General features: G+C 40.3%; 2 protein-coding genes across 3 annotated transcripts; both read left to right on the plus strand.

Annotated features, from left to right (window-relative positions):
- Positions 1-242: 242 nt before the first annotated feature.
- kctd14 (potassium channel tetramerization domain containing 14) lies at positions 243-3245 on the plus strand (the record flags this gene model as incomplete). The annotated part of the gene is made up of 4 exons (XM_083886583.1): positions 243-296; positions 1065-1289; positions 1379-1513; positions 2934-3245. The coding sequence occupies 4 exons, from the start codon at positions 243-245 to the stop codon at positions 3243-3245; spliced, it is 726 nt and encodes a 241-aa protein (XP_083742709.1).
- Positions 3246-9596: 6351 nt separating this feature from the next.
- Positions 9597-19922, plus strand: ints4 (integrator complex subunit 4). Of its 2 annotated transcripts, none has more exons than XM_083886014.1 (24): positions 9597-9715; positions 10627-10821; positions 11014-11131; positions 11292-11398; positions 11490-11604; positions 11777-11862; positions 11975-12025; positions 12318-12406; positions 12852-12972; positions 13573-13644; positions 13755-13929; positions 14124-14329; positions 14410-14552; positions 14888-15003; positions 15317-15450; positions 15567-15733; positions 16359-16452; positions 16929-17009; positions 17093-17223; positions 17316-17375; positions 18009-18168; positions 18267-18410; positions 18613-18733; positions 19725-19922. In XM_083886014.1, the coding sequence occupies exons 1-24, from the start codon at positions 9662-9664 to the stop codon at positions 19916-19918; spliced, it is 2934 nt and encodes a 977-aa protein (XP_083742140.1). In that variant the 5' UTR covers positions 9597-9661; the 3' UTR covers positions 19919-19922. The 2 variants fall into 2 exon arrangements, with proteins under 2 accessions (XP_083742140.1, XP_083742141.1); XM_083886015.1 differs by having other exon boundaries at positions 11490-11592.
- Positions 19923-20137: the final 215 nt, after the last annotated feature.

Here is a 20137-nt window from a genome sequence, read left to right on the forward strand (position 1 = left end):
TTTTTACACTACTGAAAGAAGCTTAAAAACCCCCCTGAGTGGGTGGATCAGCGGGTTCGGTGGTTATAAACTTGTCAAGAAATTGGTCAAACATATTTTACAACGAGTGACTCATCCTGTCAGAACGAGAGCATCAGGTCCGGTTTAGGCCACGCCCCTGGCTCCTACCTGCCGATCGGTGTAAAAAAAAAAAAAAACTTTCTCGATTCTACTTGGACAAACTGTGGAACTGTGACGACAAGATGAGCCTGCCGGACTACAAATCACCCGGAAAACAGTGCGCGGCCGCAGCCTCAGTAAGAAAAAACACCATTGTAATCATAAGATTAGTTTTAAATTCAGAGGAGGAGCGAGAGAGAAATAAAGTTTGTTTTCTCCCGAGAGGCTGAACAGGTGACTGAAGCTTGTGGTGAGTTCAGGGACTCGGTTAAAGGCGGTTTTCAACAACTGAAATTCAACTTTACGGGAATCTACCGTGTTTATTTTTAGACTGTAGCTCAAAACCCCCCCCCCCCCCAAAAAACAAAAAAAAACTTGAATCTGATCTATCTAATATATAATATAATCTAAAATAAGTGTTGAAGGTTTGGAATCAATTCGGAACATATGGTTTAATATTTACCTAAGTATTCAAATTAATGAGCTGTAACAGTCACATCTCAGTCAAATACTTAATGTACTTTGACCCATGTAAATATGTACATGTTTGTGTCTAAAAAGAGTAAGAGAGGGATGATATTATTAGAGATTATATTGAGTATTTTTATATATACACATATATATGCATTTTTATATATATCCTTAGTCCCCATAATTGTAAATTACTACGTTTTAGGGTAAAGACAGGTTTTAAAGTTCAGGGTAAATTTAAAGTCAGGATTAGGATTAGGCCAGTAGTCACGATAGAGTATAAAAAACAAAACAATCACACACATCGACACAGTTCCATTTCACACAATATAATGCAACACTATCCTATAAACAAAGCATTATTACATAACTGATGCTTGTATCACAGTTCTATTTTTGAATGAAATGATGACTCTTTTTTGTCCTTCTCTCAGCACTCTGCTGTTGTGCAGTTAAACGTTGGCGGTCACCTGTTCACCACGTCTGTGAGCACGCTGAGGAAACACCCCAACTCCAAACTGGCGGAACTGTTCGGCAGAGAGCGCAAACTACACGCTGACCCACAGGGGCGCTATTTCATCGACCGCAACGGGTCTCATTTTGGAGCTGTCCTTGAGTTTCTGCGGTCAGAGCAGCTGCCCACAGAGAACATCCATGAGGTTTGAGTCTCGCTGATCACATATATATATATATATATATATGAAATAAATATATAAGTGTGTGTGTGTGTGTGTGTGCGTGTGCGTAGATTCACAGGGAGGCAGTTTTCTACAACATCAAACCTCTCATCAAACATCTGGAGGAAACTCCTCAGATGTTTGGAGAGCTGGTGGGAAGACAGCAGTTCCTCTCCAGAGTCCCCCACTACAAAGAAAACATTGAGGTGTGCAGTAACACACACACACACACACACACACACACTCTGCTTCGACATCCATTCATTTGGACAACCTTAAAGGGACAATGTGTAGTATTTATGGGTTTATATAACCCAAAATCCACTTGTTTATACATATTATGTGCTCCTGCATTGTCTAGTCGCTGTATAATAGTTTTTGTTTCATTTTCGTAGTGTTTCAAAAAGTCATGTAAAATAACATGGTCGCGGGCCGCGGTTGCATAGCCACTGTTAGCAGCGAGACGCCATGTTTCTACCGGAGCCTGTAAGGACAAACGCGAGAGAACAAATCAAGCGTCTCTTTACTTGTAGCGGAAGTCCCGCCTCCACTCTCTCCGCTTCGTCTGCTTCGCCCTCTCCCTCGCCTCACGAACCTCATCTGCTGACACGGAGAAAGACGACGAGGACGACATTTGACCGGCTGAGGACACCGTAGCGCTCAGGGAAGGGAGGGGGTGAGCAGAGGAGCAGTTCTTTGTTGTAAATTTCAGCCTCTCCTCTAGATGGCACTATAAACTACTTACTTCACCTTTAGAGGCGCCATATGTAAGAATGTGGCCAGAAACGGTTACTACACTCAAATTCAAAATACCAAGGTCACTACGTTTCGTTTTCTCCGCCATTGTAGCCATTGTAGAGTTAACTGTGGTTGCTCGGCAGCTGAGACTCTACTGACTGCAATGATTGGTAGACGGCGGTAGGTGGCGCCACATGACGCCAAAACATGATTTCAAAACATAAACATGATTTGCAGTCTGCAAAATATTTTTTTAATGCAAATATTTTGTCTGTACTGTTGTTGTTGGTGAGTTCAGTTTGTTATATGAACATTATTCCTGAGTCTCTGTGACATATTAGGAGGATTTTATGGCCAGTTGCTTTAGATTTATGACATAATGCACCTTTAACAAAGTGTTATCACTAACCTGAACCATAACCAGTTCAACAACAATTCCAATATTAGCCCTAAACTTAACCAGTTCCTCAGAAGACCAGGTTTTGGCCTCCATGAGGACGACTGGTCCAGACAAGGTCAATGTTGATGACTGAAAATTAGCTGAGAAATACAAGCACCAGCGCAACATTTTAACTACACAGTGAAAGCATTATGGAAGTGCCTGAAACCTGTTATTCCCTTGAATTGCCACCAGGTGGCAAATCCACTGATTTGTTATACTAACTCTTTGGTCTCCCCTCACAAATCCCTCCATAAACTTCGATCGGTGCAGAATTCAGATGCCTGCTTCATCACCAGAACCCCCTCATCCCACTCCCCTCAGATCCTCCTCCTCCACCCACCTCAGCACCACCTCTGGAATTCACTACCACCAGACTTCTCAGACTCTCTTCCCATCTTCAAACCCTTCTCTTTTTTGTCTCTGTAAAGTGTCCTGTTTTATTTCAGGTGCTGATTCGCATTGCCAGAGCCGAGGCCATCGCCACGCGTCACTCCACCATCATGATCTGTGTTCTGCAGACGGAGGAGGATTTAGCTTCGTACGAAGACGCCATCCACAGCCTGCAGGCCGATAAGGAGTCGGTGGTGACGTTCGGTCCCTGGAAGGGCGTCGTCTCTGTTAAAGAGTTGCTGGACTGTGTGAAGATGGACATTGGGAGTCAGGGCTACGAGGTGAGCGTCCAGCCTCACGTCATGGAGAAGAGCTTCCTGTCCAAGAGCTACGACTACTTCTATAGAGTCGTATTCACCTGGTGGTGACGAGACCGAGCTGTTGTCTAGAGCGGAAGCCGTGTATTAGGAAGAACACAAATTGCCACGTTTAGTAAACAAATCTATGCCACAATTAAGAAATGTGTTTGCCATTAAGTGCTCAGATAATAATGTTGAAAGTAAATGTATAGTGAAAACGTCCTTATTTGCGTAATTTAGCAGAAAAATTCAAAAATAAATTAAAGTAAAACAGACAAATGTATTATGAAAAGATATCTGGAAATTAAGTGGTGAAGTAAATAAATAGGAGAGTCAATAAATAAAGAAAAATAAAAAAAATCCAAGTTGCATTAATATTAATCAGCATTTTGATTCATTGCAGTATATTAAAAAATACCTAAATTGTCTTAAAATTGTGTTTTAATCATGTTTACGTTCCCATGTACTTTTGAACATTAACTGGTTCAGTACAGAGTCTGTATATCATGAATTTCATAAGTTTAGATGTGTTTTAAGACTGAGTAATTGATACAGCAAAGTATTTAGTATTTACTTATCTTGTGTAAATGTTAGGTTCTTAGAAGTATCTTTTAATACCCTGTTATGTTTGTGAAGTCCCCCAGTTACCATTTGTTTTCATTGACACAGGTTTCACAAAGGAAATCGTATATATAAAGACACAGTGATATAAAAAAAAAAATTAGGAAACATAAATATTTTAGAAATCTTTCAAAAACTTGTTTAAAACTAAAATCATTGTTATTTATTTATTTATTTATTTATTTAGGAAAAATAATTTATACCCACATTTGTGCCAACTCACTGGGCTTCTTTGAAAAGACAGAAATGAATAAAGCATAATATGTTTACCACTAAAATAATTTTTTTCTGTTCAGAAGTAAATTACTATAATTTGACATCTTAATCAAAAAATTTAAAAAAATAATAATAATGTGCTTTACTATTTATTCTGTAGGTTTTTCTTTTTGTAAAACTGTACATTTGAAAATTCATGGGTAACAATAATAATGATATTTTAGCATTAAAAGTATAATTTCGGTGAAAGAGCTTCTACACTGGTGTATTAACCATGACAGAGACATGAATAATGATTTTTGATAATTACCAATGCTGTTAATTTAGGGCAGCTGTAATTTGTGTATTATCTATATCAAAATATAGATAATATACAATACGAACGAGTGTCAGATTTGATGACGGTCATGCACATCTTCGTTGAACAAGATCAGTGTCAGAAATACAAATGCAAGTGTCAGCAGAAAGCGTCCACAGTGTTCACCACAGTCTGGCCCAGGGGCAGATTACATGAAAGACGCTTCACCTTCACCTTCACCATCACACCACTTCCTGAATAACGTGTTAAAATGAAAAACAGCAGTTACAAAACATGTACAAGTGCGTGTTTGTGTGTAACAGAAAAAATACTTTGACGTGTTCATGAAGAGATGTGAGCTTTTATATACACGCTGTGAGCATTTATCAGAAAAACAAGCTTGCGGAGCAGCTAATATGGACGGAGACGCTTTAATTTCACATTTCACAGGCTTCACCTTGGTGTTTCTCACAGGTGTGTGAGGTATGGAAGATAAGAAAAAGAACTGATACTGATTATAAAAAAAAAAACAACAACATGGAAACATTTGACACGGTTTTGGTCGGCCGCAAAACAAAACGGCCGACGTAATCACTTTTCCTTCCTCTGTTCAGAGAACTTGACGAAACGATTCGAGCATTGTTTTCTCCAGCGTGCCACAATGATGCATCCTTTCAGAGAAGTTTCACAGCATTTCACACCTCAAATCACACTCTCGCAGTAGGCGACGGATGTAAAGGTCACTTCGTTTCATGGTAAACAGGTTAAAAAAAAACAAAGCAAATTAAAGGTAAATTTCATTTTAGCTGTGGCTGGAGAATGAAGAAAATCTCCTTTTTTATTTGAAAAATGTATTCAAAAGTGTCAGCTATATAATCAATACAGAAATAGACATGAATAAACACCACTCAGCCAGAAACAGAAATAAATAATACATGAATAAATAAAAACAATACAACAAATATCTACATTTACAAGTGAATAAACAATGAAAGTCTTTTTACTACATCAGGGATGTCCAAGCTCTTTAAAGAGGCAACCAATGCTCTCTTCAGACCTGTTTCTAACAGTATCGGCTTAATATTCATTTTATTTTTTTTCATTGTCACAATTCAAATAGTTTTTAGATGACGATGTCACCAAACCTAAGCCAACAAATGAAAAACAAAATCTGCCTTTCTTTCACGTGTGGTGTAAGAGGTGAACGCATGAATCTGTCCGTCGTGGCTGGGCTGCAAACCCTCTGCTCTGATTTTAAAGTGCAACTACTATTTATTTTTGTCTTTACTGCCTTTGCTGCTGTGACAATGTACATTTCCCCACTGCCGGACTAATAAAGGACTATCTTATCTTATCTTATCTTGCCAGAGCTAATGGGACGACATGTAAACAGGGCCAATTTTCTGTCCACGTCTATTTCCTTGGCCATAAATTAAACCAAATGCCCATGGACCAGACTTAGGACATGCCTGCACTCCATTGTACAAAAACTAATCTTTTTACACAGATATAAACTGATATAGTATACAGGGCAACAGTTTCAGGCACCAACAGCTCTGTTGTTTTTCGTCTGTCAAATTCTGTGATCATGTGAATTTGCATGTAGTGATGACACTTAAAGCTGCTCTTATATATTAGCGAGCTGTCAATGAGTTTAACTCATGCAACATGTGTATGTGATGCCCTAGCAAGTCTTGAATAAACCTGGCGTAATAGACGTCTTTTCAACAGCAGATGTTTCTTTAAATGAACCAGTACAAACACAGGATTAATTAAGGTTCCACTCCAGTGTTAACAGAGCTGTGTTATTGTTCAAGTGTAAGGGTGGATCACACTAAATACTTCACACCTGTAGAGGATGTTTTTTTTTTTGTTTTGTTTTGTTTTTTTTTTTAAACAACAAAAAATCGCATACATATTTTCTGGATGTGTTTCAGTAAAGTGAAATAGAAATACTTGTCGTTATAGCATTGCTAAAACAACAAATCTAGTGGTGGCCTAAGACTTCTGCACAGTGCTGTATGTATACACTTCCATTTTATAAAAAAAATCTCTACCTTGAAAACCGTAGTCAACGACATTTAGTTTGAATTTGAAGCGTCATTAAATCTTCATTTTATTTACTTTGAACCATATGCGCTGTATATTGTGGCAAGTCCATCACACGTGACCAATAAAAAACATCACTAATTACATGGTGATAAAGTTCTTCGGAGCGTTCGACCATCATCGTGAATACACACTAGTATGTGGTTTAAAAGCTCTGAAAAGTCGGAAAGTCTGAAAAAATGTTGTTTCCAAGGACACGATGGACAAAAGAAGTGACAGTGGAGTGTTGATATTTTCATCATTCGTCAGAAAACTTCTCACACACACACACACACACACACACTCATGGACATGATACAGCACTTCATCGTGGTGATGCGAGTGAGTGTGTTCAGCTCAGTGTCACACAGGAAATGAAGTGAGATGTCTTGAAACGGCTGCGGCTGCACACGGACACAAGCGTCTGCTGTCGGTGCGAAAAACATCCACGATGAAGAGAAAAGGCTTGACGGGAGTTTTGCTGCTCACCTGTCTGTTTCTCACAGGTATGTGGAGGGTTTCCATATTAATCATCTGCTCACTGCTGGAGTGTGAAAAGGTTCGATGTTCGATGATGAAAAAAATGTCTCAATGGCTAAATAAATGTTCGTTCTTTATCTCTCTAACCTTTGCTTTGCAGAGATACACTGGATCATTTTACACATACAACTCGAGAAAGAAAGAAAGTGTGTAACAAAACTACTTTTTATTGTGCCGTGAACTGTCATCAAGGTCTATGGGTATCTTGAAAAGTGCTATATAAAATCTATGTATTGTTATTATTATTATTATTATTATTATTATAAGACAGACAGGCAGATCTGGAAAAATAGATTTTAAGAACAGAGAACAAGAGACGCTGAAGCTCGTGTTACTCTGTAAATCACTCACTCTTCTGCACCAAGGTCCATGGAGAAAATCTACATTTTTAGCCTTGCAGGGACACAGACAGGAGCTGCTGGTCTACAATTTCGAATTTCGAACTTACTTACGGAGGCAGCAGTGGATCAACAGCTGTGTAATTTATGATGTAAAAAAAAAAAAATGGTTTTCTGGATGAACTTTGGTGCAGGGGCGTGAACGCAAAGTGACACAAACTTAGTTTCCTGTCAGAAAAGGCTGTCTAACCATTGAACATATTCTTAGGACAGCATAAAATTAAGCTGGTATACATTTAGTTAAGAATGGCTGATATCTGTTTCTGCTGGTCGCCCTGTTTTTGACAAGCATGTGTTTCCGACTGTCATCTGATCTATATCATCAGGTCTGAGCTTTACACAATGTTTTCCTAAATTAATGGGGTTTTATTATAAGCAAAAAAAAAAATCTAAGTGAAATTATTGGTTTTTCTCTTGTGTTTTCAGGTGTTTGGTGTAAAAACAATGCAGTGTTTGTGTACAGCAGAATTGGAGGCGACGTCCTCCTGCCATGTTCCAACCTGAAGGCCTCAGACTGCTCCCTCGTCTCCTGGAGCTTCTACAGGGGAGTCCACGTGCGCTACACCTACGACGTCAGTGGAGGGAAGGTGAGCGCCCAATCGGACCGAGCCGACCGCCTGTCCGTCACATCAAACTGCTCCCTCCTCATCCATGACCTCAGGTTGGAAGACATTGGATCCTACGCCTGCCTCTGGCAGGAAGAGTCCGTCTGCGATGTTTACCTCTCTCTCCTCACCGTCACTGCTTTTTTGACAATCGCTGACCTTCAGCCTGGAGGAAACCTCGTCCTCAGCTGCATCCTCCACACATACTTTGATACGGGAAGCTGTGGATCGTCCTCCACTGGGTTCAGACTCAGCTGGGCGATGGAGAACGGGACTGAGCTGCCCAGAGAGAGCAGGTCATCACTTTTCTCTTGTGTTTCTGTCAATGTGGTCGCTGTGACCTTTTCGTTGTACTAAAAATGTATAAAAGATGAACTAATGTACCTCTGCGTGCAGGTATGAACTGATCGCCCCCACGCGTTGCAACATCACTCTGGTCACAAAACTCCAGAGGGCGGACAACAACCGGAAGTGGAGATGTCAGGTGAAGCCCACAGAGAACAGCAGTGCGGCATTTCAGGACTTCACGTCTGCATTTTTGTTCCAAAATCCTTCCACGGACGAGGATCCGATTCCCTCACGTGTCAGGGATTGTGAGGTCCAGCTGCCCATCAGCCGCATTGTGCTCTGCGCGGCTCTGCCGGTCATGGTGATCATGGTGGGAGTCTTCACGTGGAGAATAGACCGTGTAAGAGGCAAAGCGTCTGCAGATGACGTTGAGCTGCAGGAAGTTAGATGACCAGTCATCACTGTATTTGTCACTGATGTGTATTATATGGTTCATTTTATCAGCAGGAACGTGACACAGAAACAGGCCAAATGAAAACAAGACTTAAGACTTAACTGTGTTGTTGTTGTTGTTTATCTTTTTATTATACATACTGTAATTTGGACGTTGAGTCTGGAAAATGTCATTAAAATCATACCTATTCATAAAAAAAAAAAATTCATAAACTTAATTTGATCATTTAATTTTGCAATTTTTGTTTTTCTTGCAAAACCATCTTCAAATATCATGATCTCCTGAAATCAGTCATTACTTGCCCCAATCATAACACATTAAATAGGGGGTTGTGCTAACAACACTTTTACAAAATCTTAAATGTAAAACAAAAATCTATTCAAAGGACTAGTTCCTAATTTTCAAGTTATATTAAGGGCTTTAAAAAAAAGACACTTGATTCCATGTCAGGATTAGAAACCATAGTTATATCATTATACATATCTAAATTCCCTATAGTTGCATTCATTTTGTAGCTGAATTTAATGGATATTTTCAGTTGTATAATGGATTTAAAAATACTACTACTAATAATAATAATAATAATAATAATAACAATAATAATAATAAATCAATACTGTGCAGTGATATTTTAAGCCGTTACCCCTGTTGATGTGAAGGAAACATGTGTGAGACTGTTAATATAGTTGCTTGGTTTGTTTAACTCTGATATTTTCACATCGTCTTTTTAATATTTTCCAGTGGAGTTTATCTCACAATTTGCAACGAAAGGATTGACATAATATTTACGTAAAAACCCGTAAAACTGAAACACACCGTACAATAGTTCGTCCTGTGGGTGGCGGCATTGCGCTTTTCAGCATACACCCTACCGGAAATGCGAATGAGAAGGAGAACGGCTGTACGGGAGTCGGAAGGGACAAATCTTTCTAATGTAGCGGTCGCACAGAAGCTTCGCTAACACTCTGCTCCTGAACATGGCGGCGCATCTGAAAAAGCGAGTTTACGAAGAGTTCTCCAAAACTGTACAGGTGAGCACATGTCGCCCTCTTATTTCCGCTTTATGAGATGTTACAAACAGATGTGAACGCGGCGCCGAAGAGTTTGTTAAGGTGTTAATGCTAATACCAGATGCTAACTAGCGTTAGCACAGTCACAAGACAGTGCACGTCTCATCTGTTATTTACGAAACAAAAGCTGCTGTTTTGACATTTCACACGATAGATATAATGTTGGTTGTTGGTTCACGGGGTTCGATTATTCACCGCTGAGCTCAGCTGACAGCGTCGTCATTTAACACATTAGCAAATGTAAATGTTAGCTAACAAAACAGACAGCGAGGTTGTTTTGTGACACTTGAAAGATAATGTTCTATTTTCTGACTCGGTAAATGATATTAAACTCATGTAAACATCAGATGAGCAACACTTTGTATGATACGATGTATTTGTTTATTATTTCTATATATATGTTTTTTTAAGTCCACTCATTGCCATTAGAACTCATTTTGTCCATTGTATGTGACACTTGTATTTGTGAACTCACAATGATGTCGCCCTATAATGTAGTGTTTGGTCCTCAAATCAAATAACTTATCTTTATTTAATAAAAAGACCAAACCAAAAAAAGTTAAAACGTTTAAATTGTTTATGATTAATTTAGGAATTGGTAAATTGTTGCTAGTGACACCTAATGTATTATATCTATATTATGCTGTTAATGGAAAAAACATAGAACTCATAATATCCAGTGAACTGTTGGTCGGTGTTCATGTTTGCAATATATTTAAAGAGGACAGCATAAGACTGAATAAATCAAGAAAACTGAAGCTTATAAATGTAAAATCTAAAGAACATGTTACGAACCATGAGTGGATACAAGGAGCCCACTCGTTTGTTTTGAGAAAGAAAAATTATTTTTCTCAAATTTTTGTTTCTAACAGATCCATCAAGAAGAAGCTCCAGCCAAGAAGCTACGTCTGTCCAAACCCAGTAAATCTGCTGCTCTGCACATTGACCTTTGTAAGGCCACCAACTCCACTGATGCCCTGCAGTACCTGCTGCAGTTTGCCCGCAAGCCTGTGGAAGTGGAAAGTGTGGAGGGTGTGATCAGGATCCTGTTGGAGCACTACTACAAGGTAAAGAACTACAGACATATAGAAATGTAAAGAAAATCTCTGCAAAGCTGTAATAAAATAACTCTGCTGTGCTTAACAATAACCTTTAGTGTCCTTTAATAAAACTTAAGGGCTCTATACGATTGTTTAAGTTGTGTTCACTGTACTGTGTCTAAATTAAGTACATCTGATGATGACGTTCTCTTCTCCCAGGAGACGGATAACTCTGTGAGACTGAAGATCGCCTCTCTGCTGGGTCTGCTCTCTAAAACACAGGGTTTCAGCCCCGACTGCATCGTCGATGACGCCATTAACACACTCGGCAATGAGAGTAAGACTTGCTTACAGTCTGGACCTTGGATTCTGTTTACTCAGATTTACAATCCATTATGTGTGTTAGTAGTCAGGGAGAGATTTTCTTGAAATGTGCTGCATGTGTTTCCTTTCTTGTTTTCTCGTTTGCTCACTTCTGTTGCTGTCTGTGTCTGCAGAGTCCCATCAGGTCCTCGCACAGCTGCTGGACACTTTGCTGGTCATTGGTTCACAACTACCTGAGAGTCCTACAGTCAGACAGAGGCTCATAGATGTGGCCTGCAAGGTGACACACACTCTCACGCACACTTGTGAGCACACACACACACACAGTTTTCCATAAAGCAATAACACTCACTTTGTGGTTCTTTTCCAAGCACTTATCCGATACATATTTCGGGGTGAGGAACAAGTGTCTGCTGCTCCTTGGATGTCTCGGCATTGTAGACTCTCCACTGAACAAAGAGAGTGATGGAGCAGGTGCATTGATTGGTATGATATTAATGTCATAATATGGCCTAAAGCTGCAGTAGGCAGGATTACTGCAGTAGTTGTAATTGAGAAGATGCTTTTCTCTATAATTTAATCGATTTAAGTCAAAGTACTAAATTAAATCTTTTAATTGTGCTTTTACAGTTTTTTTTATTTGTTCTTGTTTCTCCAGTAATGGTGAGGGACGTCCAGAGTATCATCAGTGACTACTTTGGAGACCAGGACCCCAGAGTCCGCACTGCAGCCATCAAAGCTATGGTACGACACCGCCATCATCTGCACCCAACAAAAACAAAACGGCACTGTGCTAATAAGAGAGAACCGTACATCTAATGCTACACTTTCTGCTTGCTCTTTATTATTTTTTCAGCTGCAGCTGCATGAGAGAGGAATGAAGATTCATCAGATTATTTATGAACAGGTAATAGCTGGTTAACCTGCAGACATCATTAGCCATTTTCAGACATGACCTTCATTTAGGTATGATGAACGCAGCAGGAGATTTTATGGGTCAGACACGTTCACAACATCAGTGGAGCCTGGGTTGAGCATGCAGGAGGCAGGACGCTCTCCCACTTGCTTGCTATGAAATATCCAGAGTTTCTACTGCTGTGTTCTCACATGAGCTCATAATTTAAACATCTTTGCTGTCAGAATTATTCAGATAGTTTTTGGATTTAAATCAAATTTGGAAAAAAAATGTGTATTTCCAGGCTTGCAGGCTGCTGTCGGATGATTACGAGCAGGTTCGCTCTGCAGCTGTGCAAATGGTTTGGGTGCTGAGTCAACTGTATCCGGAAAGGTGAGACCCAGGCTTTTCCTAAATCATTCACTGCTCACTAAGTTGTATAGTCTGTTATACAGTAAGTTTTCATTTTGTAGTGTGCGGTTCATTCATTCATTTAAGGATTATTAGACGCTATCTTAGTGGACACACAGTATCCCACAGTGCTTTGTGGTTTGTCATGTAGCAACATCGACCATCACAAAGCATATGTATGTAATGTCAAGGTGTCTCCAGCAGGGGGCGCATGTTGACCATAAGAGTCATACACACATACACAGAGTTGTATGTACAATAGTGTATAGCTGTTTTTAAATATTATTGCATAAGCTAAGCATCTTCATCTTTTATATGTAACATATTTAAACAACAAATAAAGGTTGAGTCACAATGTCAGATACGTTTATTTATTTTTTATAAATGTCAAACTCACTGTTCTCTCTCTCTCTCTATCTCCAAACAGCATTGTGCCCATTCCATCATCTAATGAAGAGATCAGACTTGTTGATGATGCATTTGGGAAGATCAGTCACATGGTCAGTGATGGCTCCTGGATGGTTCGGGTACAGGCTGCCAAAACACTGGTGAGGCAACAGGATCAGAACAACACACGTATTCACACAGTTATGTTGGTGACGTACTGTTTTGCAGAGTAGGTATAAAGTTCAGTTTCACGTCTTTTTTTAAATGTAAGAGGTACTGACTTACATCAGTGCAGCCCACGCTGTGTTCTCCCACTGTGGCGACGAGGACGGGCTTGTTGTCGGTGAGAACGTGGCTGCCAGCAGGGACAACAGGAGAAACAGATTTTAGCCGAGTGTGGGGTATTTTAGGAACACGTCTATTTCTGTTAGATGGCCTTCTCCAACAGGAAACTGAAATCCGTGTCACTTTTGTTAAGGTAATTCAAAGAGCTCACTGAAATCCTTCAGTTAGGAACCTTTTTTTTTTAGGATATTTGTCTGTTGAGCAACAGCAGATTTGTCAGTTCTGGTTCCTGATTGGATACAATGAAATGTTGTTGGATATTGGAAAAGTTTCTTCTAGATTTCCTTTATTACCTTGACACTGTGAGACGCAACGCTGAGGAAACACTTTCGATCAGTGAATACAGAGCTGTTAATGCACAATTTAACTTTAGGACATTTACCGACAGCGACTTTTTCTGTGTGTGTGTGTGTCAGGGTTCGATGCTGCAGGTCAGTCCTCACTTTCTGGAGCAAACCTTGGATAAAAAGCTGATGTCAGATCTCAGGGTGAGTGAACGATCAATCATTAATTATTAAAAAACGTAGTTTCCTTTTGTAATAGAAAATGTTTTTTTATAATAATCACACTTTCTCCTCCTCCTCTTTTCTGTGTCCAGAGGAAGCGAACAGCTCATGAACGAGCCAAGGAGCTCTTTGCTTCTGGAGAGTTTTCCTCAGGCAGGAAGTGGGCCGATGACGCCCCCAAAGAGAAACTGGACACAAACACTGTGAACCTCATTGCGTCAGGGGCCTGTGGGGCTTTTGTTCACGGCCTCGAGGATGAGATGTTTGGTATGGAATACACAGTGCATTTTAGTGTCCAAAACAGAATCTTTTTTTTTAGCCTACTATAGGTTTTTATGACTATTACCCTATGTTATGTTGAATAATTAAACAATGAAATATAAAACATCTAAGAAAGTCTGATCGAATCTTGTTTAGCTCTTGTTTAATGACGTTTTTCCCCACTCTGTCCGTTATTTCAGAGGTCCGCATAGCAGCGGTGGAGGCGTTGTGCCAGCTGGCTCGGTCGTCTGCCAGCTTTGCTGAGAAATGTCTGGACTTCCTGGTCGACATGTTCAACGACGAGATCGAAGAAGTGAGACTGCAGTCTATCCATGTTCTGAGGGAAATCTCTAAGCACATCACACTCAGAGAGGACCAACTGGACACTGTGTTGGCTGTGTTAGAGGTATACGCACACACGCACGCGCACACACTCACATATCTGTCCATAAAACACAAGCTGATGAAGTCGCTCTCATTCCCCAGGATTCGTCTCGTGACATCAGAGAAGCTCTCCATGAACTACTGTGTTTCACCAATGTCTCTACTAAAGAGTGTATCCAACTGGCTCTGCTGGAGCTGCTGAAGAACCTCAACAAGTATCCAACTGACCGCAACTCTGTCTGGAAGTAAGAGCTTCCAAGTGAAAAAACACCATTAACAATAAGTTGATTGTGAATTTCCATGATTAAAATAGACGTGAATGTAGTCTGCATAAAGTATAATGATCTTATTTAAGATTTTAGAGACATTCGAAGAGATGAAAGCATTTTTTTCAGTTGCCATCAGCCCTCTGGTCAAAACCCTGCCAAAAACAAACCTTTTTCATTATATTTTGTTACTTATACTAATTACTAATAAAGCTAACAAAACTACAATACGCTGTGTAAACCTGCAGTTTTGTTTTATGTCCTTCTATAACCTGATGATGATTTTTTTTTTTTTTTTTTTTCTAACTACTCAGGTGTTTAAAGTTTCTGGGTTCCCGCCACCCAACCCTGGTGTTGCCGCTGGTTTCTGAACTGCTCAGCACACACCCTTATTTTGACACACCAGAGCACGACATGGACGACCCAGCCTGTATCCTTTAATGTCCTTTTAAACTTAAATGTAAACGAGCCCCATCAACTTTATCCTGTGCACTGTTGTAATTTGTGTGGACGTGAGACCGCTCTGTAAATTTCATGTTATAGCCTCGATGTTAAATTATATATGACAGAATGTGACACGATTATTTCTAACACTATTTCACCCATTACAGTGAAGTGAAGTCAAACACCTTGCATTTAATGTATCTCTTAAAAAGTTATTGTTGGTTATATTTTTATATATTTGATATATTCAAGGACCTTTTGAGCTGTTCTTGTGTCTTAACTCTGGATGTCGACCTCAGATATCGCGGTGCTCGTGCTGGTGTTCAATGCCGCTACGTCCTGTCCCACTATGTCGGCGCTGTTCTCCGATCACACCTTCAGACACTACGTGTACCTGAGGGACAGTCTGTCGCACCTTGTGCCGCCTCTGAGAGTGAGAAATGATAAAATAATGTTGTTTTAGGTCATATTCCTGCTGTCTACGCTCGTTACTGGCTGTGCAGTTACATTAAAATCACTGTCACCTGTATGTGCTCTCCTGTGTTGTAGTTGCCAGGCAGGAAGCAGGTGTACGGTCTGGACTCGGTGGACTCGGGCTGTGGTTCGGGTTCTGTGGAATCGGCTCAGCTCTTCCTTCAGCAGAGTCTGAATAGGGTGAGCACCATCCAAAATCTGGAGGCACCCGGAGCTCAGGATCTGCTCAACTTCACCATAAGGTATGAGCTCACATGTTGGCCCTCCTTTTTTTCTCCACATTTTATATGTGGAAAACTGAAAATGTCTTACATATAAGTTTTGTTTTGTTTCTCTTAGCTTCCAAAAATAGTGGACAAAACTTCTTACGTGTTAATTAAGTGATAGTTAAAATGTGATTGTATGACATCCTGACCCATTATAATTGCTGATGTCGCCACACGAGCTGCCAGCCTGGTGCTATTGTTTGGGAACCAGTGTGTGAAACGGACGCTCACCAATTAAATGTTAGCTTAAATCAACGATATCTACAGAGGATGTTTACTGCGTTTTCTTGCAACTAAACTGCAGTCTGTTAAGAAAGTGAGGTTTGTGGCACTGTAGTCGCATAATAGGCACATATGGATGCAACAGTGGATCAACTCCTGTGTTCCACGATGTCAGTTTGCTTGATTTTCTTTGCAGCAAAAATCTTCCGTTTGCAGTCAGAAAAGGTTGTCTAATGGCAAACGTATTCCTAATATATCCTAGACTTGAGCAGGTGTACTATTCCTTTCATGTTTTGTGATAGCGTCATACCGCAAATAAAGTTTGTAGCGGTGCTTGTGGTTGTTTTATGACGTAAAAAACCTCTTGTGTGTCTGTCAGAGACTTGCAGCGGCTTGGAGAACTGCAGACAGAACTGGCTGGAGCTGCTGATTTCTGTGCTACATACTTGCGCTGCCAGCTGCTGCTCATGAAGGTAGGAGAGTGTTTTTGTGTGTGTTTAGTCTGTCACATGTGAGTATTGAATATGTAAGAGCACATTAAGGATAGATGTGGCATCTCTCAGTTTCTGTATGTGAAGTGAGAGTTGGTTGTTGTATGAGACGGCAACATTTAATCACTTATTAAATTAATTGTCACGTTGTGTTAGTAGATGTATTACTTTGAGTGTTTTTTCATATATTATAACATGCTTTCTGATTTTTTCATTTTCTTAATGTGAATATTTTCTGGTTTCTTTGCTTTATTTAATAAAGAAGTCAGTACAATTAAATCATTTGCGTTGTGTACAAAACAAGACATTTGAGTACATTATCATTTACAGGTTTGGTAAACGGCAATCTACATTTTCTGATATTGTACGGACCACACAAGTCCGACCAACTCACTGAATCGAGAAAATAATCGACAGATTAATGGATTACTAAATTGCTCTTACCTTACTTACCTCAGGCTCTGCAGGAGAAGCTGTGGAACATGGCCGTCCCGCTTTGCCTCAAACAAAACGTCACAGCAGCAGCGGCAGCTCAACAGGTCAGCACACCAACACTGTGACATCACCACGATGAGGTCATTCAGGGCGTTTGTTTTAATCGTGTGTGACGTTTTTTTTGTAGATCTTAGAAGAAACATACAAGCTGGAGTTTCTCTACAGTGGTCTGGAAAACAGACAGGTGGCCACGATACATCATGTTCGACTCCAGGCCAAAGCCCTGCAGCTCGTCCTGACTGCTCGCACCAGGCAAGGGTCAGTAGAACACGCACACGCGTGGCTTCATGTGGACCACGTGTGTTCACGCGATCAGAATCAGTCCATTCAGACGTGTCTTCTCTCTTCAGGTTGGATTCCCTCATCAACAGCTGCGACAAGTTTTTACAGGATATCGAGTCTTTTCAAAGGTAAAAACGATTGACACCCAACCTTTAAAGCTGTAAAGCAGAACAGGAAGTGACAGCAAAAGCACAACAGCAACATAGCACAGGAAAAGCAAGATGTCTGCGATTAGTTAAACTTTTTTGAAAAAGCCAACAAAATGTTTCAGGAGAGTATTCTGATGCGTTTTCAAATCTGAATTAGAGTTTGAGACATTTCAGTAAGTAAATCAAAAAGGATGTTTTAGATCATAACTGTTACAGGCACAGTAAAGGTTATTCATATCTATAACCCTTTTACAACCACGGGGATCACCGGTGACGCCGCTGTTCACGTGTATTTCAAATTATCGTAACTCCTCACTACTTTGTGCAATTTTAATCATTTGAACTTCTCCTGGAAGTATTTAAATATATCTATTATTATGGTGCTAAAAGGGTTTTAAGTTCTCATATTTGCATTAAAGTATAGATAATTTACTATTTTAATGAGGTACACTTATTGAACTGAAGCTTTAAAAAAAAAAAAAGATTGCAAATCAAATCATATCTAGATCCCAAATCATTCAGCCTCACTTGTCATGTGGGGCTTTTATTGCAAGTACATTTCCAAGATGATGTCACCGACTCCTCTGCACTCTCTCTTTGTTAACTCCTCAGGTTATTCCTGACAGAGCTTCCCCACCTTCAGGACAGTTTTGTGGATAAGCTTTTGGAGCTGATGCCGCGGCTGTCGTCCTGTAAACCAGCAGAGCTGGTGAAGATTCTGCAGACGACGCTGAGACAGAGCGGACTGCTGCAGCTCAGACTTCCCGAACAGGTAGAATGAATAAGTTGAAGAACTGGACCAACAAGAGTTATTTTTTTCTGTTGTAAAATTTGCACACCAACAGCACATTCTTCCATTTTCTTTGACAGATCCATCGGGCGACAGCCACCATCATAGAACCGACTGGGGAGTCTGACAATCCACTGAGGTTCACATCCGGCCTGGTGGTGGCGCTGGACATCGATGCCACGCTGGAGCATGTCCAAGATCCACAGAACAGTGTGAAAGTACAGGTCAGTTTGGGTCTGTTCAGGTTGATGTTGGTGTGGAATAACAGCTTCAATTAATTTAACTGTAGGGTTAAATCAATTTAAAAGTTCAATTCAGGCCACACGTCCTGTACTTGAATTTAAACTGTAGTTGCTTGAAATCATTTTATTCCCGAAATACACATTAATTACTTGTCCGATAAGTGGCTTAATCACCTGTCTGCAGGTTCTGTATCCTGATGGCCAGAGTCATGTGATCCATCCCAAACCTGGAGACTTCAGAAAGCCTGGACCACACAGACACAGACTCATCACTCAGGTCTACCTCTCACACGTCGCATGGACGGGTAAGTAAAGCTCACATATGCACTTTCTTTAAAATAAGGTATGTACTTGCTTACTTGGAAAGTACATACTTGAGAAGTACGACTGAAGTACATACTTGCCAAGTACGGGAGTACACGAGTACGATTTTTCAATTGGAACACCAGCGTACTTCCTTGTTCTACTGTTTGAATGGCGGTAGGCGGGAAGCACTTTTAAGCCTCATTACCGCCACCTACAGTGTTGATGAATGAACATATAAAATACTTTTAATAAATAAATATATTGTTATATTCACATTTTAAATATTTTATACACTATAAAATATTGTCCATTATATGTAAATACATATACAATGACAGTGCAACTTTAATATAAATCTAAAATTCAAAGTTACAATAAATTAAACATTAATATTATACAAAAGTTCACACTTTCAGGTCAAAACATTTGCAGTAAAAACAACATGTCAACAACAAATCTATCGATCACACCAAGTATGTAATGACGGAGCCGTCTGAACCAGCGGATCATTTCATCAGGACAGGCCGAAGTGACGCTGCTCTGTGCCGGGCACTGTGAGCACCGAGCGTTCGCCGAGGCGGAGCTGATCACCTCCGACAGCGCTGTCATACTATAAATACGTCATATCTTATTACACAAACCACGTTTGGATTCTTAATGACTAATTTCTCGCCTAAAATGATTCCAAAACTGCGTTCCGGGACACAGAAAAATATTTATTTCAGGTTTATATTTGTATTTTATCCTGCTGTGTTCTGCCGAAATGCATTCTGGGATATATGGCTTTCCCAAGTACGCTCAAGTCACCACCCGATGCATACTTGGTAAAATGGGCGGAGCGAGAACCCTTCCGGGTATGAGAACCGTACTCGCTGCTCGCGTTCTTGAGAAATGGAACAGAACTTGGACTGAGGCTGATGACGTTTTACGGGAGTATGCACAAGTATGGATATTGAGAAACGGCCCTTGTCTTTTTTTTCTCTCATACAGAACCATCTCAGATTGAAGTGCGCCTCCTGCTGGCCTACAGCTCGTCCTCTGCCTCGCTCTCATCCACAGCTTCCCATCAGTGGTGGAGCGACAGCATGGATGGTGTCCCGCAACCAGAAGCTGCTGTTGAGGGAACCATCGAGTTGAGCAAAGCAGTCAAAGTGTATATCATGCCCAAACCTGCCAGACGCTAACAAAAGCCAGAAGAGGAAAAACGGGACAGTTGCGTCATGAGCACTCTCGATTTGTTTTGGACTTTCTTTCTTGTGACAACAAACAAATGTGATGAATGTTATTGTCTGTATCAAACAAGCACACACACATTTTCACCTAATGAAAAACGATCTGTTACAACAAAACCAGGTGAACTGTGAATTCATGTTTGAGACACGGACACATGCGTTCAAATGAAA

This window comes from Microchirus variegatus (genome assembly GCF_963457635.1).
Source record: "Microchirus variegatus genome assembly, chromosome: 3".
NCBI classification, from domain to species: Eukaryota; Metazoa; Chordata; class Actinopteri; order Pleuronectiformes; family Soleidae; genus Microchirus; species Microchirus variegatus.